We start from the raw sequence: 22,018 nt of genomic DNA, 5'->3' as shown, positions 1-22,018 counted from the left end.
AAATAATACTCAACAATAGGCTTACATCACTTACACTGGCCGATAATAAATCAAAACACGACGAACATGATGATGTGGCAACAACTCAAAAGTTCAACTTTATTTTTGCGCCTTACATTGAAGTTAATCCATTATTCTTCTCAAAATGATTCCAATCAAGATTACATCATTCAAGGCTCAGCCTCGATTCAAAACCCAAAACAAAACTTTTATTACACAAAAAACATGAAACATTATTGCAGTAGTATCAAGCCTACTCAGTTTGTTCTCAGTTTTAGACTACCTATGTCCCAAACCAAAATCTATCAAAAAACGTAAAGATGTAGGATCATAATTTGAGCCAGTTTGCTACAGCAGGAAAATAATCCAGCAGAAACCAGAAATGTAAATAATTATGTGAATTACACATGGATATTGTTGTAGAGGTTTACATACTTTTCGTAAGGGAAAATCAAGTCTGAAATTTCAAAGCGGAAATTAAAAACTTCAGAAACCTTTTAAAACCTCAAATACACAACAATTTTGACATTTCCAAGTTCTCCTGCAACGGGTTGATCAAATTAAGATCCTAAATCTGTCACAATCTAAATGGGAAAATCCAGTGTTCAGTTCAGCAGAGTGTTTGTACCAGAGAGCAGCAAAATCAAAGTCATTTCATTTAGAGATGATTCATAGCTAGACATTCCATTTTCTGTCTGCTGATATGAGATAGCACCCCTGAAGAAGATCCAGACCTTTTGGAGTGATACAATGTTGTACATTGTGGTGTTTACAACTTGTCCTTACACCACACACACACACACACACACACACACACATGCACACACACACACACACACTGATGTCACCATCAGCAGCCATCCATTGAATGAATATCAACTTTCGGTCCCCCTGCACTTTTATAAGTTACATTTTTAAACGTTGATGTCGAGCTTCTAAACAGAGGGTTTGTACCCTGTGGGGAAAGGAAAAAAACAGTTTAACAATACAATTCTACAAGAATTTAAAAGCAATTGACATTAGACAGAGCAAATGAGGACAAGGACACCATCTTACCGACTGCCATTTAGCCTTTGCCCTCTCGGCCTCAAACTTGGCGACCTCATTGCGGTCGTGGGCTGAGATCAACAGCTTCCACACCCCCAGCAGGATGAGGCCGATGGTGAGGATGGACAGAGAGACCCCCAGTACTATCATAGCTATGTTGGGGGGCTCAGGACAGTCTGGAGGGACAGAGAGAGAGGGAGAGAGACACAGTTACTTCCGTAGTCATCACAGAGACACTTTTTCAAGGTGTAATTGTAATAGCAAGTTTTTTTTAGCACACTTGGCAAGATAAATTCGTTGCTCATTACAGTAACCGTTACCCTGGTTGTGATAGAAATGGGGAATTTTATGCTAATGTTACGAATATATATTTTATATTACAGTGATCATTACAGTGATCAGACTCATCATTTGCTCCCGAGTGGCGCAGCGGTCTAGGGCACTGCATGTCAGTGCTTGAGGCATCACGACAGACACCCTGGTTCGATTCCAGGCTGTATCACAACCGGCCGTGATTGGGAGTCCCATAGGGCGGTGCACAATTGGCCCAGTGTCGTCCGGGTTTGATCGGGGTAGGCCGTCATTGTAAATAAGAATTTGTTCTTAACTGACTTCTGTAGTTAAATAAAGGTAATAAAAAATACATGTGGAAACAGATCATTAGGCATTCTGTTTCCAAGGTTTCCCACTGAGATTTTCACCTCTGCCTGTTAACTGATTCACTGTATGTATTGACCCAGTCCGATTCACTAAGCCCCTTTACCAGTTGCATGAATTACTTTCGAGAAAGGACTGTAATAAAACGATTCGCCATCAATGTCTACTTAAACGTCTGGCCTCGTTCCTTCACTTACAACACCTTCATTTTCTCGCTGTTCGCACTTTTATGTGACGTTCAAAAACCTTTCGGTGAATCAGGCCCCAAGGTGTGGGCGTTGACCTTACCGTACATCTTTAGATTATACACAGTGCTCCCTGCGTCTCCAGCCACCACACTGAAAGAGATGAAGCAGTTGTTCTCACTCTTTAGGGTACACAGCGTGGACCGGCTCTCATCGTATTCTGAAAAGGAATGTGGACACGTACACAGCTATAAAGGTGGGATGAATGAATAAGCCACATATCAACTTCCCTCTGCATTGTAATAGGACGTAAGAGGATACCCTCCTCTCTATTCTGCTGCCAATATGATTCCCATATCAAAGGCCAAGATCTATGTTGTGTGAATGTGTGTGTGTCACACCATTGTATTTCACATCTGAGTCCTGAAGATCTGGTGAGATAATCAGATACACCTCTCAGCTTGCATTAGTGTGAGCGGGTTCAAAATAAGCTCCCCTTTATAGGAACAAACCCTCAGAGTCAGGTCCTTGTATTTTCAACCAGCACCACAATAGACCCGTCTGTAGGACATGGTAAATAATATGTTCCCCTTTGTCTAGTGTCAGGTGAACACTGGACCAAGACAGTGTTCTGATGGAGAGGGTTGAAGAGAGAGTGACGATAAGGGCTAAGAGAGACACTTGATGCAGGACGGACCAGAATACCTCGAGATCTCTGACCCGTGGGGGAACTTTACATGCTAGTCTGTTCAGTACCCACGCAGGACAAACAACGTGGGGCGATCATATTAAACAGGGAGGAGGAAGGGCCAGGCAAGGGAAAGTTCCCCCAGAAACGTCTTCATCAGGGTTGGCAAGGAAACAATGTCCCCACTGGTTGCAGGAATAGTCCGGCATCAAGAATAGCAATCACACATTTGATTAATACAAGTGGTCAATCTGGACAGGTCGGTGTAACGCTGTTTCGGCTGTCACTCTCTCTCTAGTTCTCATTTCACAATATTCATTTGAATCTTATCAGTCATGATTCGGCTACTCTTGTCTATAAACAGCTCAGACAGAAAGACAGGAGTAACTGACCTGTGGAATTGTTGACAAAGATGTGAGGGACGCTGCACCTTTGGACACACTCCTCTGTGGCCTCGTCTTCTGCTTGGAGATGACACTCCACACAGGTCCTGAGGAACACACACACACCATCTGTCACGTGTTGAGTGACTTAACAGGAGGGTTATTTGTGTCCCCTGATAAAGAGTGAACAGAAGAAGCCTTGGCCAGATTTCAGTTTGTTCCTGAGGTCTCTCTCTCTCTCTCTCTGTGTGTAGTCTAGCACATAATGGTGGTGTCAGATGGACTGTGTGTGACAGGTCCTTTACAATGGAGAAAGGAAATACTCCAGCACTGTTGTTGGCTGTCTTTTCATGCCCTCAGGAACAAGCAGACAAATTCAGACAAGATGAGGTGAACATTATATCCCAGTACTGAGAAGAGGCGACAAACCTGGCTAGGAAAAATAAAAAAAAGGAAAGACCGGCAAGAATCAATTAGTCAAATAAAAAGCGAAGGTCTTCGCCATGGACCTCAGAACAGTTTCTGCTGAACACAGTTTCTGCTGAACATGACCCAGGTTTCACAGGATGTGGGCTAGTGCGGAACAGGAACAAGGTTTCACAGGATGTGGGCTAGTGCGGAACAGGAACAAGGTTTCACAGGATGTGGGCTAGTGCGGAACAGGAACAAGGTTTCACAGGATGTGGGCTAGTGCGGAACAGGAACAAGGTTTCACAGGATGTGGGCTAGTGCGGAACAGGAACAAGGTTTCACAGGATGTGGGCTAGTGCGGAACAGGAACAAGGTTTCACAGGATGTGGGCTAGTGTGGTCAAGACATTTGCTATAAGTGTTGGCATCTCATCACTTTCAGTAGTATATTTATTTGCTGTACTGTCTACAGTCGCTGTTGTCATGGCTGACACAGACGGCCTACAGTACCTTCAGAAAGTTTTCACACCCCATGAGATTTTCCACAATCTGCATTTTGTGTCACTGGCCTACAAACAATATGCCATCATGTCAAAGCGGAATTATGTTTTTACAACATTGTACTAATGAATTCAAAATGAAAAGCTGAAATGTCGTGAATCAATAAGGTTTCAACCCCTTTGATAAGTTCAGGAGTAAAAATGTGCTTAACAAATAACATAATGGACGCACTATGTGCCCAATAATAGTGTTTAACATGATATTTTTTAAATTACTATCTCTGTAACTCCACACATACAATTATCTGAATGGTCCCTTAGGCGAGCAGTGAATTTCAAACACAGATTCAATCACAAAGACCAGGGATGTTTTCCAACGCCTTATTAATTACCTTTTGGATGGTAATACACACAGTCACTACAAAGATACAGGCATCCTCTCTAACTCAGTTGCTCGAGAGGAAGGAAACCGCTCAGGGATTTCACCATGAGGCCAATGGTGACTTTAAAACAGTTACAGTTTAATGGCTGTGATAGGAGAAAACTGAGGATGGATCAACAACATTGTAGTTACTCCACAATACTAACCTAAATTATAGAGTGAAAAGAAGGACGCCTGTACACAATACAAATATTCCTAAACATGCATCCTGTTTGTAATAAAGTAAAACAAAAAAACAAAAAGTAAAACTGCTAAAAACAGGGCAAAGAAATTAACTTTATGCGCTGAATACAAAATGTTATGTTTGGAGCAAATCCAACACAACACATCACTGAGTACCCATCTTCATATTTTTAAGCATGGTGGTGGCTGCATCATGTTATGGGAATGCTTGTCATCAGCAAGGACTAGGGAGTTTTTTTGGGGGATAAAAATAAACGGAATAAAGCTAAGCACAGGAAAAATCCTAGAGGAAAACCTGGTTCAGTCTGCTTTCCAACAGACACGGGGAGACAAATGCACCTTTCAGCAGGACAATAACCTAAAACACAAGGCCAAATATACACTGGAGTTGTTTACCAAGACGACATTGAATCCCAAATGGCCTAGTTACAGTTTTTACTTAAAATCACCTTGAAAATCAGTCAAGATCAGTCAATCATTTTTAAAAGAATGATGTGCAATCCAGGTGTGCAAAGCTCTTACAGACTTACCCAGAAAGACTCACAGCTGTAATCACTGCCAAACATGCTTCTAATGATGCAGGGATGTGAAAACTTACAGAAATGAGATATTTCTGGATTTAACCTTCAACACATTTGCAGAAATGTCTAAAAACAGGTTGTAACATTGTCATAATGGGGTAATGTGTGTAGATGAGTGACAATTTGTATTTATTTAATCCATTTTGAATTCAGTCTGTAACACAACAAAATGTGGAATAAGTCAAGGGGCATGAATAGTTTCTGAAAGCGCTGTATATAGTTGAAGTCGGAAGTTTACATTAAAACTCATTTTTCAACCACTCCACAAATTTCTTGTTAACAAACTATGGTTTTGGCAAGTCGGTTAGGACATCTACTTTGTGCATGACACAAGTCATTTGTCCAACAATTGTTTACAGACAGATTATTTAATTTATAATCTGTCTGTAAATGATTTCACTTAGAATCTTCCAGAAAATGATGTCATGGCTTGAGAAGCTTCTGATAGGCTAATTGACATCATTTGAGTCAATTGGAGGTGTACCTGTGGATGTATTTCAAGGCCTACCTTCAAACTCAGTGCCTCTTTGCTTGACATCATGGGAAAATCAAAAGAAATCAGCCAAAACAATTGTAGACCTCCACAAGTCTGGTTCATCCTTGGGAGCAATTTCCAAACGCCTGAAGGTACCACGTTCATCTGTACAAACAAGAGTACGCAAGTATAAACACCATGGGACCACAAAGCCATCATACCGCTCAGGAAGGGGACTCATTCTGTCTCCTAGAGATGAACGTACTTTTGTGCGAAAAGTGCAAATCAATCCTAGAACAACAGCAAAGGACCTTGTGAAGATGCTGGAGGAATCAGGTACAAAATTATCTATATCCACAGTAAAACGAGTCCCATATCGACATAACCTAAAAGGCCGCTCAGCAAGGAAGAAGCCACTGCTCCCAAACTGCCATAAATAAAAGCCAGACTACGGCATGGGGACAAAGATTGTACTTTTTGGAGAAATTTCCTCTGGTCTGATGAAACAAAAATAGAACTGTTTGGCCATAATGAACATCGTTATGTTTTGAGCAAAAAGGGGGAAGCTTGCAAGCCGAAGAAAACCATCGCAACCGTGAAGTATGGGGGTGGCAGCATGTTGTGGGGGTGCTTTGCTGCAGGAGGGATTGGTGCACTTCACAAAATAGATGGCTTCATGAGGGAGGACAATTATGTGGATATATTGAAGCAGCATCTCAAGACATCAGTCAGGAAGTGAAAGCTTGGTCATAAATGGGTCTTTCAAATGGACAATGACCTCAAGCATACTTCCAAAGTTGTGGCAAAATGGCGTAAGGACCACAAAGTCAAGGTATTGGAGTGGCCATCACAAAGCCCTGACCTCAATCCTATAGAAAATGTGTGGACAGAACTGAAAAAGCATGTGCGAGCAAGGAGGCCTACAAACCTGACTCAGTTACACCAGCTCTGTCAGGAGGAATGGGTCAAAATTCACCCAATTTATTGTGGGAAGCCTTCTGGAAGGCTACCCGAAACGTTTGACCCAAGTTATACAATTTAAAGGCAATGCTCCCAAATACTAATTGAGTGTATGTAAACTTCTGACCCACTGGGAAATAAATCATTCTCTCTGCTACTATTCTGACATTTCACATTATTAAAATAAAGTGGTGATCCTAACTGACCTAAGACAGGGAATTTTTACTAAGATTAAATGTCAGGAATTGTGAAAAACGGAGTTTAAATGTATTTGGCTAACTGTATATGACTCATTGGGAAACTGGACAGACGTGTGTTCTTCTTACCTAGCAGAGCTACAGGAGTCTCCACAGGTAGGGCACTTTTCACAGGTGTCTCCAGAGGCTCCGGGCATGGAACACACACACTTCCCGCACACACACTTCCCCCGTCCGCTGCACAGCGCTCCGTCCTCCGACACACACGTGTCCCTGCTGCTGCTGCAGTTACAGTACTCCCCCGTCCAGCCGCTCTGACACACACACTCGCCGCAGTCACAGTCCCCGTGACCTACACACACACACACACACACACACACACACACACACACACACACACACACACACACACACACACACACACACACACACACACACACACACACACACACACACACACACACACACACACACACACACACACAAGAAAGTAACTACAGTATATCCTGAAGGTCATGTGTTATATTACTGTGTCACTGTGATGTCAGTACATTGTCTGTTTTCATCAAAAGAGGAAGAGGTGAAACCATAATGCTCATCATGGAAGTCCGTGTTTCGACCGTACGTACACACCTCCACAGAGGACCCCTCGGAACCTCACACACGAGAAGTCGTCACACTCGCAGTAGGCCCCGTAGACGCGTCCGAAACTAGACGGGTGACACACACACTGGCCGCAGTAACACTCCCCTTGCCCGCTACAGGACTCCGGAGCGCCACTGGCCTTGCAGTTACTGCTCTGGACGCTCTCCTCCGTACACTCACACTTGGAACCCATGTACCCGGGATCACACAGACAGGAGCCACACTCCAGAGATCCCCGGCCCAGACTGCAGTGGCTGCTGTTGGGCTCGGGGGTCTGCTGACAGGCACAGGAGCACAGGGACTCCAGGTCTATCTCCAGGGGGTCCTGAAAGCCCACCGGTTTGATGAGGAAACGCTGGGGACCGTCGAGACACTCAGAGAGTTCTACAGTCACGTTGAAGGAGACCTGGGAATCACAGAGATTGAAGGGTGGTGGATGTTATAGCATTCATGCTTTCAGGTGGCTGTATAGTCAGTTGGAAACTTGTTTACGACAAGAGGAAAAATATGGGAATATTGTTCTTGAATATCACTGACCAACTAACCAGCAAAATGGGAACAAACCGTGTCTCCAGCTTTGACGTTGGAGCATCGTTTCTGTCCAGGTAGTACCGTCCCATCCTGACAGATCGCTGTGAAGGAGATCTGTAGATCCTCCGTGTCTCCTAGTACTTCCAGCTCTATCTCAGACCGCAGCTCCTGGAAACACAAAGGTAACCTATAATGGGGTCATGGTCAGGTCCTAGTCCTGTGTGTGTCTGTGTGTGTCTGTGTGCACGTGTGTGTGTGTGTGTGTGTGTGTGTGTGTGTGTGTGTGTGTGTGTGTGTGTGTGTGTGTGTGTGTGTGTGTGTGTGTGTGTGTGTGTGTGTGTGTGTGTGTGTGTGTGTGTGTGTGTGTGAGTCTGTGTGCGCGTGAGTGAGTCTGTGTGTGTGAGTATGTGTGAGAGAGAGAGAGAGACAGAGACAGAGACAGAGACAGAGACAGAGACAGAGACAGAGACAGACAGAGACAGAGACAGAGACAGAGAGACAGAGAGACAGAGAGACAGAGAGACAGAGAGACAGAGAGACAGAGAGAGAGAGAGAGAGAGAGAGAGAGAGAGAGAGAGAGAGAGAGAGAGAGAGAGAGAGAGAGAGAGAGAGAGAGAGACAGAGAGAGAACCATTATAAGCTTCTGCAACCACTGACTTATTACCTACTTTCTAAGGCTACGGTATGCTTCAACACCGCTAAGGTTTACTCAGCTGGGCCTATTCATTTCTAATCTTCCACTATATAGGTGGGTCCCTTTCTCTGAGCGGTGTGAGTCATGATCCCAGTAACTTCCCAGCCAATCACCACAGGGTACAATGAGGTAGATATGACTCTTCAGACTTTTTCTCTTAGTAAACACAGTGTTGACAGAGTACTTGACATTTTTTATCTTTTCAGTTCCTTCAGGCCTTCGGGGAAGATGTGGTCTGCGTGATGCGTGAGAGAAAAAGCTTGAGCCGAGACACAGCTGGAGCAGTAGCGTACTCACTGTACAGTGTACTATGACGAGCACTAAATCAATATCTAGTTATCCCCAAAATAAGCTACATTGGTAATGTGGCTAACCTCATAATAGCGTTCACATAAAGTATGTCCCGCACATTTCTTATTATGCTAGATGATAGATGCTAAGTGCTTGCCATTAGCTCGGTATTGAATAAAGCTCTCAGTGAAGCCCCTTGGCATAGCTAGACGTGACTTGGCTATGGCAGGCTGTTCAGGAAGTGTCTGATGAAATGATTAGAAGCTGTGGGTCTGCTCTCATCACCCTCAACGCTCACGCACACACACCACTCGCGCATACCCTCGTGCATACACTCGCACACACACACACACACACACACGCGCTGCCTGTAGGCCTGAAGCCAATAAGGATTAGACTATAGGGAGGAACACACGACAGAGGATGAAACAGCAGGGGCGAGTACAGACCTGCTGACAGCATACCGAGGTGCAGAGAGGAGAGGGAGAGAGGGGGGCAGAGAGACAGGGATGAGAGGAGGGAGGGAGAGGGGTGGTGGGGAGAGGAGGGAGAGAGACGAGATAAACAGAAAGGAAGCCGAGGCAGCTAGTCAGAGGTCACTACGGCCATGTACTCAGCAAGTCTCAATAGTCCTGCCAACTAACAAACACACTGTACTCCCACAGTGACAGAATCGGACTCTTACTTTATACGCCGTCACAATCAGTTCCAGGATGTTCCTTGAATCTGATTCCAGAACCCCCACCGTGGCACCAGGTATGAAACTTGCATAGTTCTGTGATAAAACAGACACACTGTTACTGTTTATGTAGGTTGGGCGACCAATCACAGCAACATCATAAGGAAATAGGTTCTACCCAAAACAGGAAGAGAGCACTTGTTCCAAAACGCCCACAGAGAGCAAATAGCGAATCAAACATGCTAACCTCAACGATACACAGAGATACATGTTCCTTCTCCATTCCATAACCGGCTCACCGCAATACCTCATTTCCACCCGGTGTTTTCTGACAGGTAAACGTCACATTGCTGTTGGGAAAAGGACAATGGAGGGAGAAGGAGAAGTTCTCACCTCGTAGTTGTGTTTCTGATTTTCCGTCACAGCGAATATGAGCAGGATATTGTTGTCCACCAGTTTATCCATTAGCTGTCCCAGAGTTGGGTATTCCTGGACGGACAAAGTCAGTATTTTTAAAACCTCAGACCATTGTATTTCATCCCAATGAATGAAACAATTACATGTATTTCTAAAGCCCTTTTCACATCAACAGTAATAAAAAGTGATTTACAGTCACCCTGACCTAGGCCCCAAAGAGCCAGTAGTCTTTAGAGTAAAGGGACACTCCTTCACCATGGACAGGAATGAAAGCCATGTTATAGTATCATAAACAGTGAATCATCGTATTACAACCCCAGTCATAGAAATAATAAATGAATGTGATGTGACTGTCCCCTTACCAGATGGGCAGCCATAGAGTATTCATTGTTGCTGTCCAGATGGCACTCCCCGTCGTTAGGGACGACGATGCCTGACATCTTGCTGTCCATCCCAAAGTGAGAGTCGGCGTCGCTCACAAACACCAGCAGACGCATGGAGTCGTTCCTCCAGCCTATCTTGTCCTGACAGGAAGAGATGAGAGATTATTACACTGCACTAATACAATAGTCCATTGTCAAAGAACACCTGAAGTTGCCTTGAAAAATAAAGATATTCTATTCTGCAGTATTATTTTCTATTCAACTCTATTCCATTCTGTTAAAATGGGTACCATCTTTGGGGACAAATCAAACCTGAACCACAGACCCTCTCACTTACCCCACAGACAGCAGCCTGCATAATGGCATCGAAGCCACACTCCGGCAGGTCGATGTTGGCAGACACACGCTGGTTGGCGATGATATTGTTGAACTTCTCTGTGCTGCTGGTGAGAGGTAGGATGTGTTTGTATCCAAACGTTGGCAGACAGCTCTCATCCACACTCCTGCATGGGAACACCATAGAGAAACATAGCGAATTACATCTATGACCAGGGTTCCACTCTAAGACAAATTCAAAATAACAGAACTTTCCATGACTTTCCATGTCTACAGGTAAGACTTTGAGGGCCAAATATTTCCATCACTGTTTAACTAATTCATCATTACTAGTTATTACTATTACTTACAACAAGTAAGCTTGCTATAAACATACTCAAAAACATTGTGTCGTTTACTAAGCTCTTTTAGTGAGAAAATCTGTCTCTTCCACAGAAAGATGGTCCTTTGTAGCTTAGTTGGTAGAGTATGGCCCATGTAATGCCAGGGTAGTGGGGTTTGAATCCCGGGACCACCCATACATATGTACGCATGACTGTAAGTCGCTTTGGATAAAAGTGTCTGCTAAATGCATATATTATATTATTATATAAAGAAAGTGGTTTTCATTTCTACTTCAACCATAGTGTTACAAATGGTTTTCATTGAATTTCTCACAACCATACTGTACCCTACCTACAAGGGTTCTCCAGCTCTCCAGGTGTGATCTTAATGAACGGGAGGACTGGTTTCTCAACGAAGGACCCGAATCCAAGTCTGAATTTACTGGTGAGCTTTGCCATCTCTTTGGACAGGGTGGAGCCCAAGTCTTTAATCATCTCCAGGTCATCAATCATGGAGGCTGAGAGGTCCATCAGGTAGTAGATGTCTACAGGGTAGTCCTCTGTCTGCTGCACACTGATCTGGAAGGTCACCTCACTGCCTGAACGAAAAAAATAAGAAATAGAATAGAGTGTTTTCTGTCTCTCTCTCTCTGGGTTGCGTTCAGTTCAAGGGATGACCATGCTAGTGATAAATTCTATTTATATTATTATCTTTATGTGAAAAATTGTGTGAAAATATTCATTAAACATCCTTCATTCATCAAAAAAGAGTTTCTAAATTAACTTCAAATCACCGCCAGGCCAACATGTACACACAGTGTGAGCAGTGAGCAGTGTACCCAATGGCTGTATAAATAATGGACACAGCGACTGCCCCCAGGTCTCCATCAGTAACTGTATAAATAATGGACACAGCGACTGCCCCCAGGTCTCCATCAGTAACTGTATAAATAATGGACACAGCGACGGCCCCGGGTCTCCATCAGTAACTGTATCAATAATGGACACAGCGACTGCCCCCAGGTCTCCATCAGTAACTGTATAAATAATGGACACAGCGACTGCCCCCAGGTCTCCATCAGTAACTGTATAAATAATGGACACAGCGACTGCCCCCAGGTCTCCATCAGTAACTGTATAAATAATGGACACAGCGACGGCCCCGGGTCTCCATCAGTAACTGTATAAATAATGGACACAGCGACTGCCCCCAGGTCTCCATCAGTAACTGTATATATAATGGACACAGCGACTGCCCCCAGGTCTCCATCAGTAACTGTATAAATAATGGACACAGCGACTGCCCCCAGGTCTCCATCAGTAACTGTATAAATAAGGGACACAGCGACTGCCCCAGGTCTCCATCAGTAACTGTATAAATAATGGACACAGCGACTGCCCCCAGGTCTCCATCAGTAACTGTATAAATAATGGACACAGCGACTGCCCCCAGGTCTCCATCAGTAACTGTATAAATAAGGGACACAGCGACTGCCCCAGGTCTCCATCAGTAACTGTATAAATAATGGACACAGCGACTGCCCCAGGTCTCCATCAGTAACTGTATAAATAATGGACACAGCGACTGCCCCCAGGTCTCCATCAGTAACTGTATAAATAATGGACACAGCGACTGCCCCCAGGTCTCCATCAGTAACTGTATAAATAATGGACACAGCGACTGCCCCCAGGTCTCCATCAGTAACTGTATAAATAATGGACACAGCGACTGCCCCCAGGTCTCCATCAGTAACTGTATAAATAATGGACACAGCGACTGCCCCCAGGTCTCCATCAGTAACTGTATAAATAATGGACACAGCGACGGCCCCAGGTCTCCATCAGTAACTGTATAAATAATGGACACAGCGACTGCCCCCAGGTCTCCATCAGTAACTGTATAAATAATGGACACAGCGACGGCCCCAGGTCTCCATCAGTAACTGTATAAATAATGGACACAGCGACGGCCCCCAGGTCTCCATCAGTAACTGTATAAATAATGGACACAGCGACTGCCCCCAGGTCTCCATCAGTAACTGTATAAATAATGGACACAGCGACTGCCCCCTGGTCTCCATCAGTAACTGTATAAATAATGGACACAGCGACTGCCCCCAGGTCTCCATCAGTAACTGTATAAATAATGGACACAGCGACTGCCCCCAGGTCTCCATCAGTAACTGTATAAATAATGGACACAGCGACGGCCCCAGGTCTCCATCAGTAACTGTATAAATAATGGACATAGCGACTGCCCCCAGGTCTCCATCAGTAACTGTATAAATAATGGACACAGCGACTGCCCCCAGGTCTCCATCAGTAACTGTATAAATAATGGACACAGCGACTGCCCCAGGTCTCCATCAGTAACTGTATAAATAATGGACACAGCGACTGCCCCCAGGTCTCCATCAGTAACTGTATAAATAATGGACACAGCGACTGCCCCCAGGTCTCCATCAGTAACTGTATAAATAATGGACACAGCGACTGCCCCAGGTCTCCATCAGTAACTGTATAAATAATGGACACAGCGACTGCCCCCAGGTCTCCATCAGTAACTGTATAAATAATGGACACAGCGACTGCCCCAGGTCTCCATCAGTAACTGTATAAATAATGGACACAGCGACTGCCCCCAGGTTTCCATCAGTAACTGTATCAATAATGGACACAGCGACTGCCCCCAGGTCTCCATCAGTAACTGTATAAATAATCCATCAGGTCTCCATCAACTGTATAAATAATGGACACAGCGACTGCCCCCAGGTCTCCATCAGTAACTGTATAAATAATGGACACAGCGACTGCCCCCAGGTCTCCATCAGTAACTGTATAAATAATGGACACAGCGACTGCCCCCAGGTCTCCATCAGTAACTGTATAAATAATGGACACAGCGACTGCCCCCAGGTCTCCATCAGTAACTGTATAAATAATGGACACAGCGACTGCCCCCAGGTCTCCATCAGTAACTGTATAAATAATGGACACAGCGACTGCCCCCAGGTCTCCATCAGTAACTGTATAAATAATGGACACAGCGACTGCCCCCAGGTCTCCATCAGTAACTGTATAAATAATGGACACAGCGACTGCCCCAGGTCTCCATCAGTAACTGTATAAATAATGGACACAGCGACTGCCCCCAGGTCTCCATCAGTAACTGTATAAATAATGGACACAGCGACTGCCCCCAGGTCTCCATCAGTAACTGTATAAATAATGGACACAGCGACTGCCCCAGGTCTCCATCAGTAACTGTATAAATAATGGACACAGCGACTGCCCCCAGGTCTCCATCAGTAACTGTATAAATAATGGACACAGCGACTGCCCCCAGGTCTCCATCAGTAACTGTATAAATAATGGACACAGCGACTGCCCCCAGGTCTCCATCAGTAACTGTATAAATAATGGACACAGCGACTGCCCCCAGGTCTCCATCAGTAACTGTATAAATAATGGACACAGCGACTGCCCCCAGGTCTCCATCAGTAACTGTATAAATAATGGACACAGCGACTGCCCCCAGGTCTCCATCAGTAACTGTATAAATAATGGACACAGCGACTGCCCCCAGGTCTCCATCAGTAACCGTATAAATAATGGACACAGCGACTGCCCCCAGGTCTCCATCAGTAACCGTATAAATAATGGACACAGCGACTGCCCCCAGGTCTCCATCAGTAACCGTATAAATAATGGACACAGCGACTGCCCCCAGGTCTCCATCAGTAACCGTATAAATAATGGACACAGCGACTGCCCCCAGGTCTCCATCAGTAACTGTATAAATAATGGACACAGCGACTGCCCCCAGGTCTCCATCAGTAACTGTATAAATAATGGACACAGCGACTGCCCCAGGTCTCCATCAGTAACTGTATCAATAATGGACACAGCGACTGCCCCCAGGTCTCCATCAGTAACTGTATAAATAATGGACACAGCGACTGCCCCCAGGTCTCCATCAGTAACTGTATAAATAATGGACACAGCACTGCCCCCAGGTCTCCATCAGTAACTGTATAAATAATGGACACAGCCTGCCCCAGGTCTCCATCAGTAACTGTATCAATAATGGACACAGCGACTGCCCCCAGGTCTCCATCAGTAACTGTATAAATAATGGACACAGCGACTGCCCCCAGGTCTCCATCAGTAACTGTATCAATAATGGACACAGCGACTGCCCCCAGGTCTCCATCAGTAACTGTATAAATAATGGACACAGAGACTGCCCCCAGGTTCTCCATCAGTAACTGTATCAATAATGGACACAGCGACTGCCCCCAGGTCTCCATCAGTAACTGTATAAATAATGGACACAGCGACTGCCCCAGGTCTCCATCAGTAACTGTATAAATAATGGACACAGCGACTGCCCCCAGGTCTCCATCAGTAACTGTATAAATAATGGACACAGCGACTGCCCCCAGGTCTCCATCAGTAACTGTATAAATAATGGACACAGCGACTGCCCCCAGGTCTCCATCAGTAACTGTATAAATAATGGACACAGCGACTGCCCCCAGGTCTCCATCAGTAACTGTATAAATAATGGACACAGCGACTGCCCCCAGGTCTCCATCAGTAACTGTATAAATAATGGACACAGCGACTGCCCCCAGGTCTCCATCAGTAACTGTATAAATAATGGACACAGCGACTGCCCCCAGGTCTCCATCAGTAACTGTATAAATAATGGACACAGCGACTGCCCCCAGGTCTCCATCAGTAACTGTATAAATAATGGACACAGCGACTGCCCCCAGGTCTCCATCAGTAACTGTATAAATAATGGACACAACGACTGCCCCCAGGTCTCCATCAGTAACTGTATAGATAAAGGTTTACCAGTTCTGAGTTTGAGGGCCATCTTCTGTGGTGAAATCTGGGTGCTGTTGGTATTCCCCATCTTCTTCCCGAGAGGCTGGTCCCGGGGGACCTCGGAGTTGGTCACAGGAAATTCTACCTGTTCCTGGGGACAGCCTCTCCCTAGGAGGACGTACGGCGTGTCACATCGCTCACTAATTAAAAACGAGTCTGTGAAATTCTGAGAGGTTAAAAACACCACAAGGTTTTACTCCCACATTACAACCAATCTGACACAGAGACTCTTAACATATTTTACTGGTGTGTCGTCAGTCAATAGTTATATTCATACTATAGTACTAACTAAAAAGGTAGAACTTCTGAAGATCATTTACAAATATTGTCATCATTAAATCATTGAACAATATTTGTTTTGACTCTGCACTGCATCAACAACATGTCATATCAGTATTCCATATCAAGTTAGACTAGTTGTACATTTATCAATTCATGACAAGTTTTCCTGCTGGACTGCGTTCCTCAACAGGCTGTGATTTTATTTGGCCCCCAAAGTTCTGTGCAAAATATAGATATATAGTTTTATATATATAGTTTATATATATATATATATATATACACACATTTCGTTCTTGGACATAAAAGACTGTAAAATCAGCAGGAAATGACGTCAAAGTTATTTTTATTCAGGAAATCTGTTCCCTAGTATTCCCACGCATAAAGAGAGAGAGGTATATGTGATCGTATCCCAATGCAATTCAAGTTTGAAACAATTCTGTTTTTGTCAAATATTTTATCTGTTTGGATCTCTTGCGGTCAATGTGCAGTGCACACATGATTTAGAACTATAATGCGGCCCCCCGACCATCTGCTCAAGGAAAAATCGGCACACGGCTGAATGTAATTGGGTTCCCCTGCCCAAGATGTATAGCCTACCTCTTGTGTGCACCATGCACAGTGGGGACCCAGCTGGAGACACTCGTCACAAGTCACTGCGCTGCCAACCGAACATGTTCCTACATGGACACCACACGGAGAATATAGAATATAGAAGTGGTCAGCGTGGTTGGCCCTGTCTAGCACGGGTTACATTTTCTCACGGCACTGCTGCCTGGCATATAGTATATCAGTATATGAGTGATTGTTTCGTGCCTCTGTCTTTGTGATGCGCCTGGTTAATTTGCGCATGAATAACTAGAGCAAATGATAGGTTATGTTATCATGATACATCACAATAATAATTGTGTGTGTGTGTGTGTGTGCGTGCTTGCGTGCGTGGGGTTATAAATACATATTTGTATATATAAACCACTGGATCAATATTTGTATATATAAACCACTGGATAAAATAAACTAATTTAAATGTAATCAATACATTGCATTCATGTATGACGTGAAATATTTACCTCTATAAAAGTATAATACAGCTGTTATAATCTAGGGAAAAATCTGGATATATTGCAGTTATATGTAATCTTAAAAGGATAAATTACTGAAGTTATTTCATCAAAGCCATTCGATCCGGTCTCTAGTCTTACCCTCCACGTTGTTGATCCAATGCCGAAGAATCAGGAGCAGAAGTACAGCAATCCCCATTGGTCCTCGCGGTAACTGCTATAGGGATATGAAAGAACAACAAAACATTCTCTGGCACTCTCATTTGTAGAGTAAAATTAACAAAACAAATAGGTATTTCCAGCCTTAGTAAACTTCTCTTTGTATCCTTGTCCAGGCTAAACGACAAGAGAATGCGCCGTCTTTCTTACCTGGCAGGAAAGACGTTGAGTGCCTGCGTGGTTCAGACATTCTTACCTGCCCAGCCTTTTATGTTCACTTCCGTACAGGTGAGAACATAAACGGAACGGGACTACAGAGAGTGAGTGAGTGAGAGGTGAGTGTGCGGGCGTGAGTAATGAGTGAAGTGAGGCCGAACAACGGGTACATTGATTTCGTTTTTTATTTCAATGGAAGATTATTTGATAATCGAAATATAACAGAAATGAACTTATTTTTACATTTATATTATTATAACTTATTTTTACACACACATATATATATATATATATATATTTTTTTTTTTTTTTTTTTTTTTTTTTTTTTAATCTATGTTATTTTGTAAGCCTGCAATCTCAAACTGTTATAACACATATTGAAGTGCAGGTTATGGAATAAATTATCAAATCCATATAACTATTTGTGCGCACAAAATAACAACTTTGAAATAGCGTTTAAAAATGGGGAAATAGCATGTTTCATTCTGCCTTTTTAAATCAACCTGTTATGTGTCCTGGGACTGATCATTCTTAACTTGAAATCTGCCATGACAGAAACGATTCCCTCTTTACTGGACCTCTGATTCACTGCAAAATATATAGGCTAGTGTTGAAACGTTGAATATGAGGATTGATGCAGGCCATAGTATTTGTACGGTGTGTAAATTGACTTATGCTTATACACGGGTAATTCCCTTGTATTAATTGCCTTATGACCTATAATGACAAGCTGATTACATACCTAGGCCAGTAGCCCTATTCCCTAGTGATCACAAATGAATATAATGTTTGCCATTTAGCAGACACTAGTATACAAAGCGACATAGAGTCATGCTTGCATACATTTTACATGTGGGAATCATACCTTTGTCATTGCGAGCACCATTCTTTATCGACTGAGCCAACACAGGACCAAATGAACTGCACCAAGTCAAATCCCTGCGGTTGTAAAACATCATACTTTCGAACTTCGAGGATGTGCAACAGAACAATACCCATAGTTCAGTGGGTCATGACTGCCTGTCCGTCGACCTGTTGCATTATATGTCAAATCATTCATTCACTGCCTTCTCCATGACATGTATTATATCGTGGCACACATCGTCTTGTCTGTAGCATTTTTGCACTATTACAGGTCTCCATCAACTGTTGTTTATTGGCTTTAACGTCATACTCTATTCTATGGTGTATTTACCCATAAAGCAATGTGATTGTTGAGCTGTGTATAAAGGTGGGTGTAGGCCAACGTGATAACCGTTGTTTATAGGGACAAACAACTGTCCAGACGTGCCAGACCATAAGTCATTACCCCTGAATTACCCAGACGAGATACTGCAACTGAAAAAAATACGTTAATATTTAATACGATCAACCCCTCAGAAATGTGCGTATCTCAAGGGTTACTTTCGATGTAATGATTAACAGTAGGGACAAAAACTACGTCTCGGGCTCATTTGAAAAGTAGTCTATTGCTCAATACAAATATCCTCATAAGTTTGTGTGTGTGTGTGTGTGTGTGTGTGTGTGTGTGTGTGTGTGTGTGTGTAACCTGTGAGTGAATGTGTGTGTGCGTAGACCTTGGAGTGTGTGTCTTTACATGCAGTGTGTGTAGGTGGTGAACAATTGACAGCTGCAGTGTGGATTTCTCAGCTCGTCCGTTCCAGACGGAATATCCTACTAAAGCAGCATCACACCCCTCCAAATCGCAGTAAGCCCCTCATCTGTTACTCCAAACCCCCTCCTCTCCTTCTCTGTTACTATCCCCCTCTCCTCTGCTCCCTACTCCTCTCATATGTACTCCTCTCTCCATATGATTCTTCCATTATAATCTCTACTCTACTCGTCTTCTCTCCAGTCTTCCGCCACATCATCCTTTCTCCTCTCCTCCTCCACCCCTAGAGGCGCCCAGCTGTCTGTCATTCCATCTCAGCTGATGGATGGAGTGACAGTGGAATGACAGCACTTGTCCTCTGCCACTTTGCAGCTCCCTCCATTCTCTATCTGACTAGAGGACAAACATTTGTACAGTTGTGCCACAGCTGTTCAGAGAACATACACAGGCCACCCATAAGCATCTTTAAAACATACACTAGTGTGACCTTTTAAAATATGATCTGTTGCTTTCTGACAACTCAGCTATCCATTAATTCATTCATTAAATTGTCCTACCTAATTGTCCCACCTAATTGTTCTACCTAATCCACTCAGGTCATTCATTAAATTGTCCTACTTAATAGACCTACTTTACCATGTCCATTCTTTCATTAAATTGTCCTACCTACCCTGCCCAGATATCCATTCTTTCATTTAAAGTGTCCTACCTAACCAGCCCAGATATCCATTCTTTCATTCAAAGTGTCCTACCTAACCAGCCCAGATATCCATTCTTTCATTTAAAGTGTCCTACCAAACCAGCCCAGATATCCATTCTTTCATTTAAAGTGTCCTACCTAACCAGCCCAGATATCCATTCTTTCATTCAAAGTGTCCTACCTAACCAGCCCAGATATCCATTCTTTCATTCAAAGTGTCCTACCTAACCAGCCAGTGTCCCAAAAAAGTGTTCTCCAGCATGTCAATAAGCCAATATTTGGGTCAGATGGTCATGTCTAACCATACAGAGAGAAATAGAAAAAACTTCTGTTCATCTTCATTGTTGCTTTCCCAAGGTTTCATTCCCACCATCAGTCACATTGTGAGGGAAGGAAGACTCTCCCACACAAAACCTGCCAGCATTCTAGACTCCAACCTCTACTTCCGTTGTTGAGACATGAACATGATATTGGCTTGGTCAAGTTAAAGGATTCATAAGAAACTGAATCCTAGTCATTACTCCTAGTCATTCCCTACAATGAGCTGCCTGCTCCGGGTTGTACGCAGTGCTGTGTGATATGATATCACAGATATATCAGTGTGTGTGTGTGTGTGTGTGTGTGTGTGTGTGTGTGTGTGTGTGTGTGTGTGTGTGCCGGGCGGGCCGTGTCAACACACAGTACATTACAACGGTCGGCACTGCAATGAGACAACTCACCTACAGGGGCCTCCTCTGGTACCATGCTGCCCTGTCAAAGGGCCGCTGCGTCCTTGTCGCCGCCTGAAAAATGAGGGGAGAGGAATCAGGGAGACGCCGCCACTGCCGACCGGCCCTCAAAACGTCCAGTTCCAACTGCAGCCCTGGGCAGGAGTAACTATAAACCTACAGTAACAGACAGCTTTATGAAGCATGACGCTGCCTGTCCCTCTCACCCTCCCCACTGCCCATGCTCCCAGGTTGATGGTGGTGGAGGGGTGCTGATGAGTGATGGCAGCAACTGCTGGTGGGTCTGAGACATACAAATAACAGCCGCCTTCATTAGAGAGGGACGGCAGCAGAGTGGCAGTGATCCAGATTGACTGACAGGCCAAATGTGCCAGTGTTGCCCTCTCTTGGTTGACGCAGTAGGCTACAGCTCCCTGTGAGGAGCTCGTGTCAAGTATTTGTTGCTTATGTTGCGGTCTTGTGTTTGGAAGTGAATCGCAAGCCCAGTGAGTTAATTGAAACAAGTGCAGAGGAGGGTCAGAGATGGAAGGAGTGACTGTGTATTAATGTTATCCCTTCCCTATGGTGCTATGATTGAGTGTGTGTGTGTGTGTGTGTGTGTGTGTGTGTGTGTGTGTGTGTGTGTGTGTGTGTGTGTGTGTATAAAAGAGATACAGAGAGAGAGAGACCAAGAGAGAGACCGAGAGAGAGAGACCGAGATAGAGAGAGACCGAGATAGAGAGAGACCGAGATAGAGAGAGACCGAGAGAGAGAGGAGGTGGACAAGGTGACAGATGTACATCATAGGGATGAGAGTCAGATCAGTTCAGTAAAACTGCACATTCAGGCAAGGCATTATTCCCAGAAGTCAATGTGGTAACCATTATGGTTCCAAATGGCTACCAGGCTAATCAAGCTGACTATTTGCCATGTGGTACAGCTACCCTCTACTACTGTAGAGTAAAACACATTAGTCACATTTTACATGGCTATTGTAAAATGTATCCATAGGCTATACTGTGGCCCCATAAAGACATGTGCCAGAAAGGTTTATTTAAAGGTCAATCAGCCCCTTTTCTATGAAATACCATTGAACAGAAATAAGTGAATGAATCAAGACACTAGATACCACAGACCCTCTCAATGTCTGCACCCCCAATGTCTGCACAGGCACCCCCAATCTGACCTTGGCCCCACTTTAGGGAAAAGCGCCATGTGTCCCTTCAGCTGTGGATAATTAGACATCAGAAGAGCGAGAGAAAGGAGAAAGAGAGAGAGAGAGCGAGAAGGGGGTGGGGGGGGTGAGACAGAGACAGAGAGTGCTAATCCTCCATCACTTGCTCCTTATGTTCATAGAGTCGATTTTCTTGCGTGGCGTGGG

The 22,018-nt window shown here is 44.2% G+C and overlaps 1 protein-coding gene across 6 annotated transcripts; it reads right to left on the bottom strand.

Moving 5' to 3' along the window:
• Positions 1 to 70: 70 nt before the first annotated feature.
• LOC118370222 (integrin beta-6-like) lies at positions 71 to 20,801 on the bottom strand. 6 transcript variants are annotated; one of them, XM_035755132.2, is made up of 16 exons: positions 20,650 to 20,801; positions 17,385 to 17,460; positions 16,783 to 16,862; positions 15,871 to 16,069; positions 11,360 to 11,606; positions 10,686 to 10,851; positions 10,328 to 10,489; positions 9,942 to 10,037; positions 9,555 to 9,644; positions 7,918 to 8,052; positions 7,342 to 7,759; positions 6,838 to 7,060; positions 2,970 to 3,067; positions 1,993 to 2,109; positions 1,057 to 1,223; positions 71 to 955 (listed from the first exon to the last, which is right to left on the bottom strand). In XM_035755132.2, exons 2-16 carry the CDS (start codon positions 17,440 to 17,442, stop codon positions 851 to 853), a joined length of 2,361 nt encoding a protein of 786 aa, XP_035611025.2. In that variant the 5' UTR covers positions 17,443 to 17,460; positions 20,650 to 20,801; the 3' UTR covers positions 71 to 850. The 6 variants fall into 6 exon arrangements, 5 of the variants coding, with proteins under 5 accessions (XP_035611025.2, XP_052355158.1, XP_052355159.1 ...); XM_052499198.1 differs by lacking the exon at positions 20,650 to 20,801 and adding an exon at positions 17,613 to 17,749; XM_052499199.1 differs by lacking the exon at positions 20,650 to 20,801 and having other exon boundaries at positions 17,385 to 17,606.
• Between the last annotated feature and the right edge of the window lie 1,217 nt (positions 20,802 to 22,018).

Source organism: Oncorhynchus keta, chromosome 37 (genome assembly GCF_023373465.1).
Source record: "Oncorhynchus keta strain PuntledgeMale-10-30-2019 chromosome 37, Oket_V2, whole genome shotgun sequence".
Lineage (NCBI taxonomy): Eukaryota > Metazoa > Chordata > Actinopteri > Salmoniformes > Salmonidae > Oncorhynchus > Oncorhynchus keta.
Note: the sequence above shows the minus strand (reverse complement) of the source record. Positions and strands in the feature narration are given on the sequence as shown.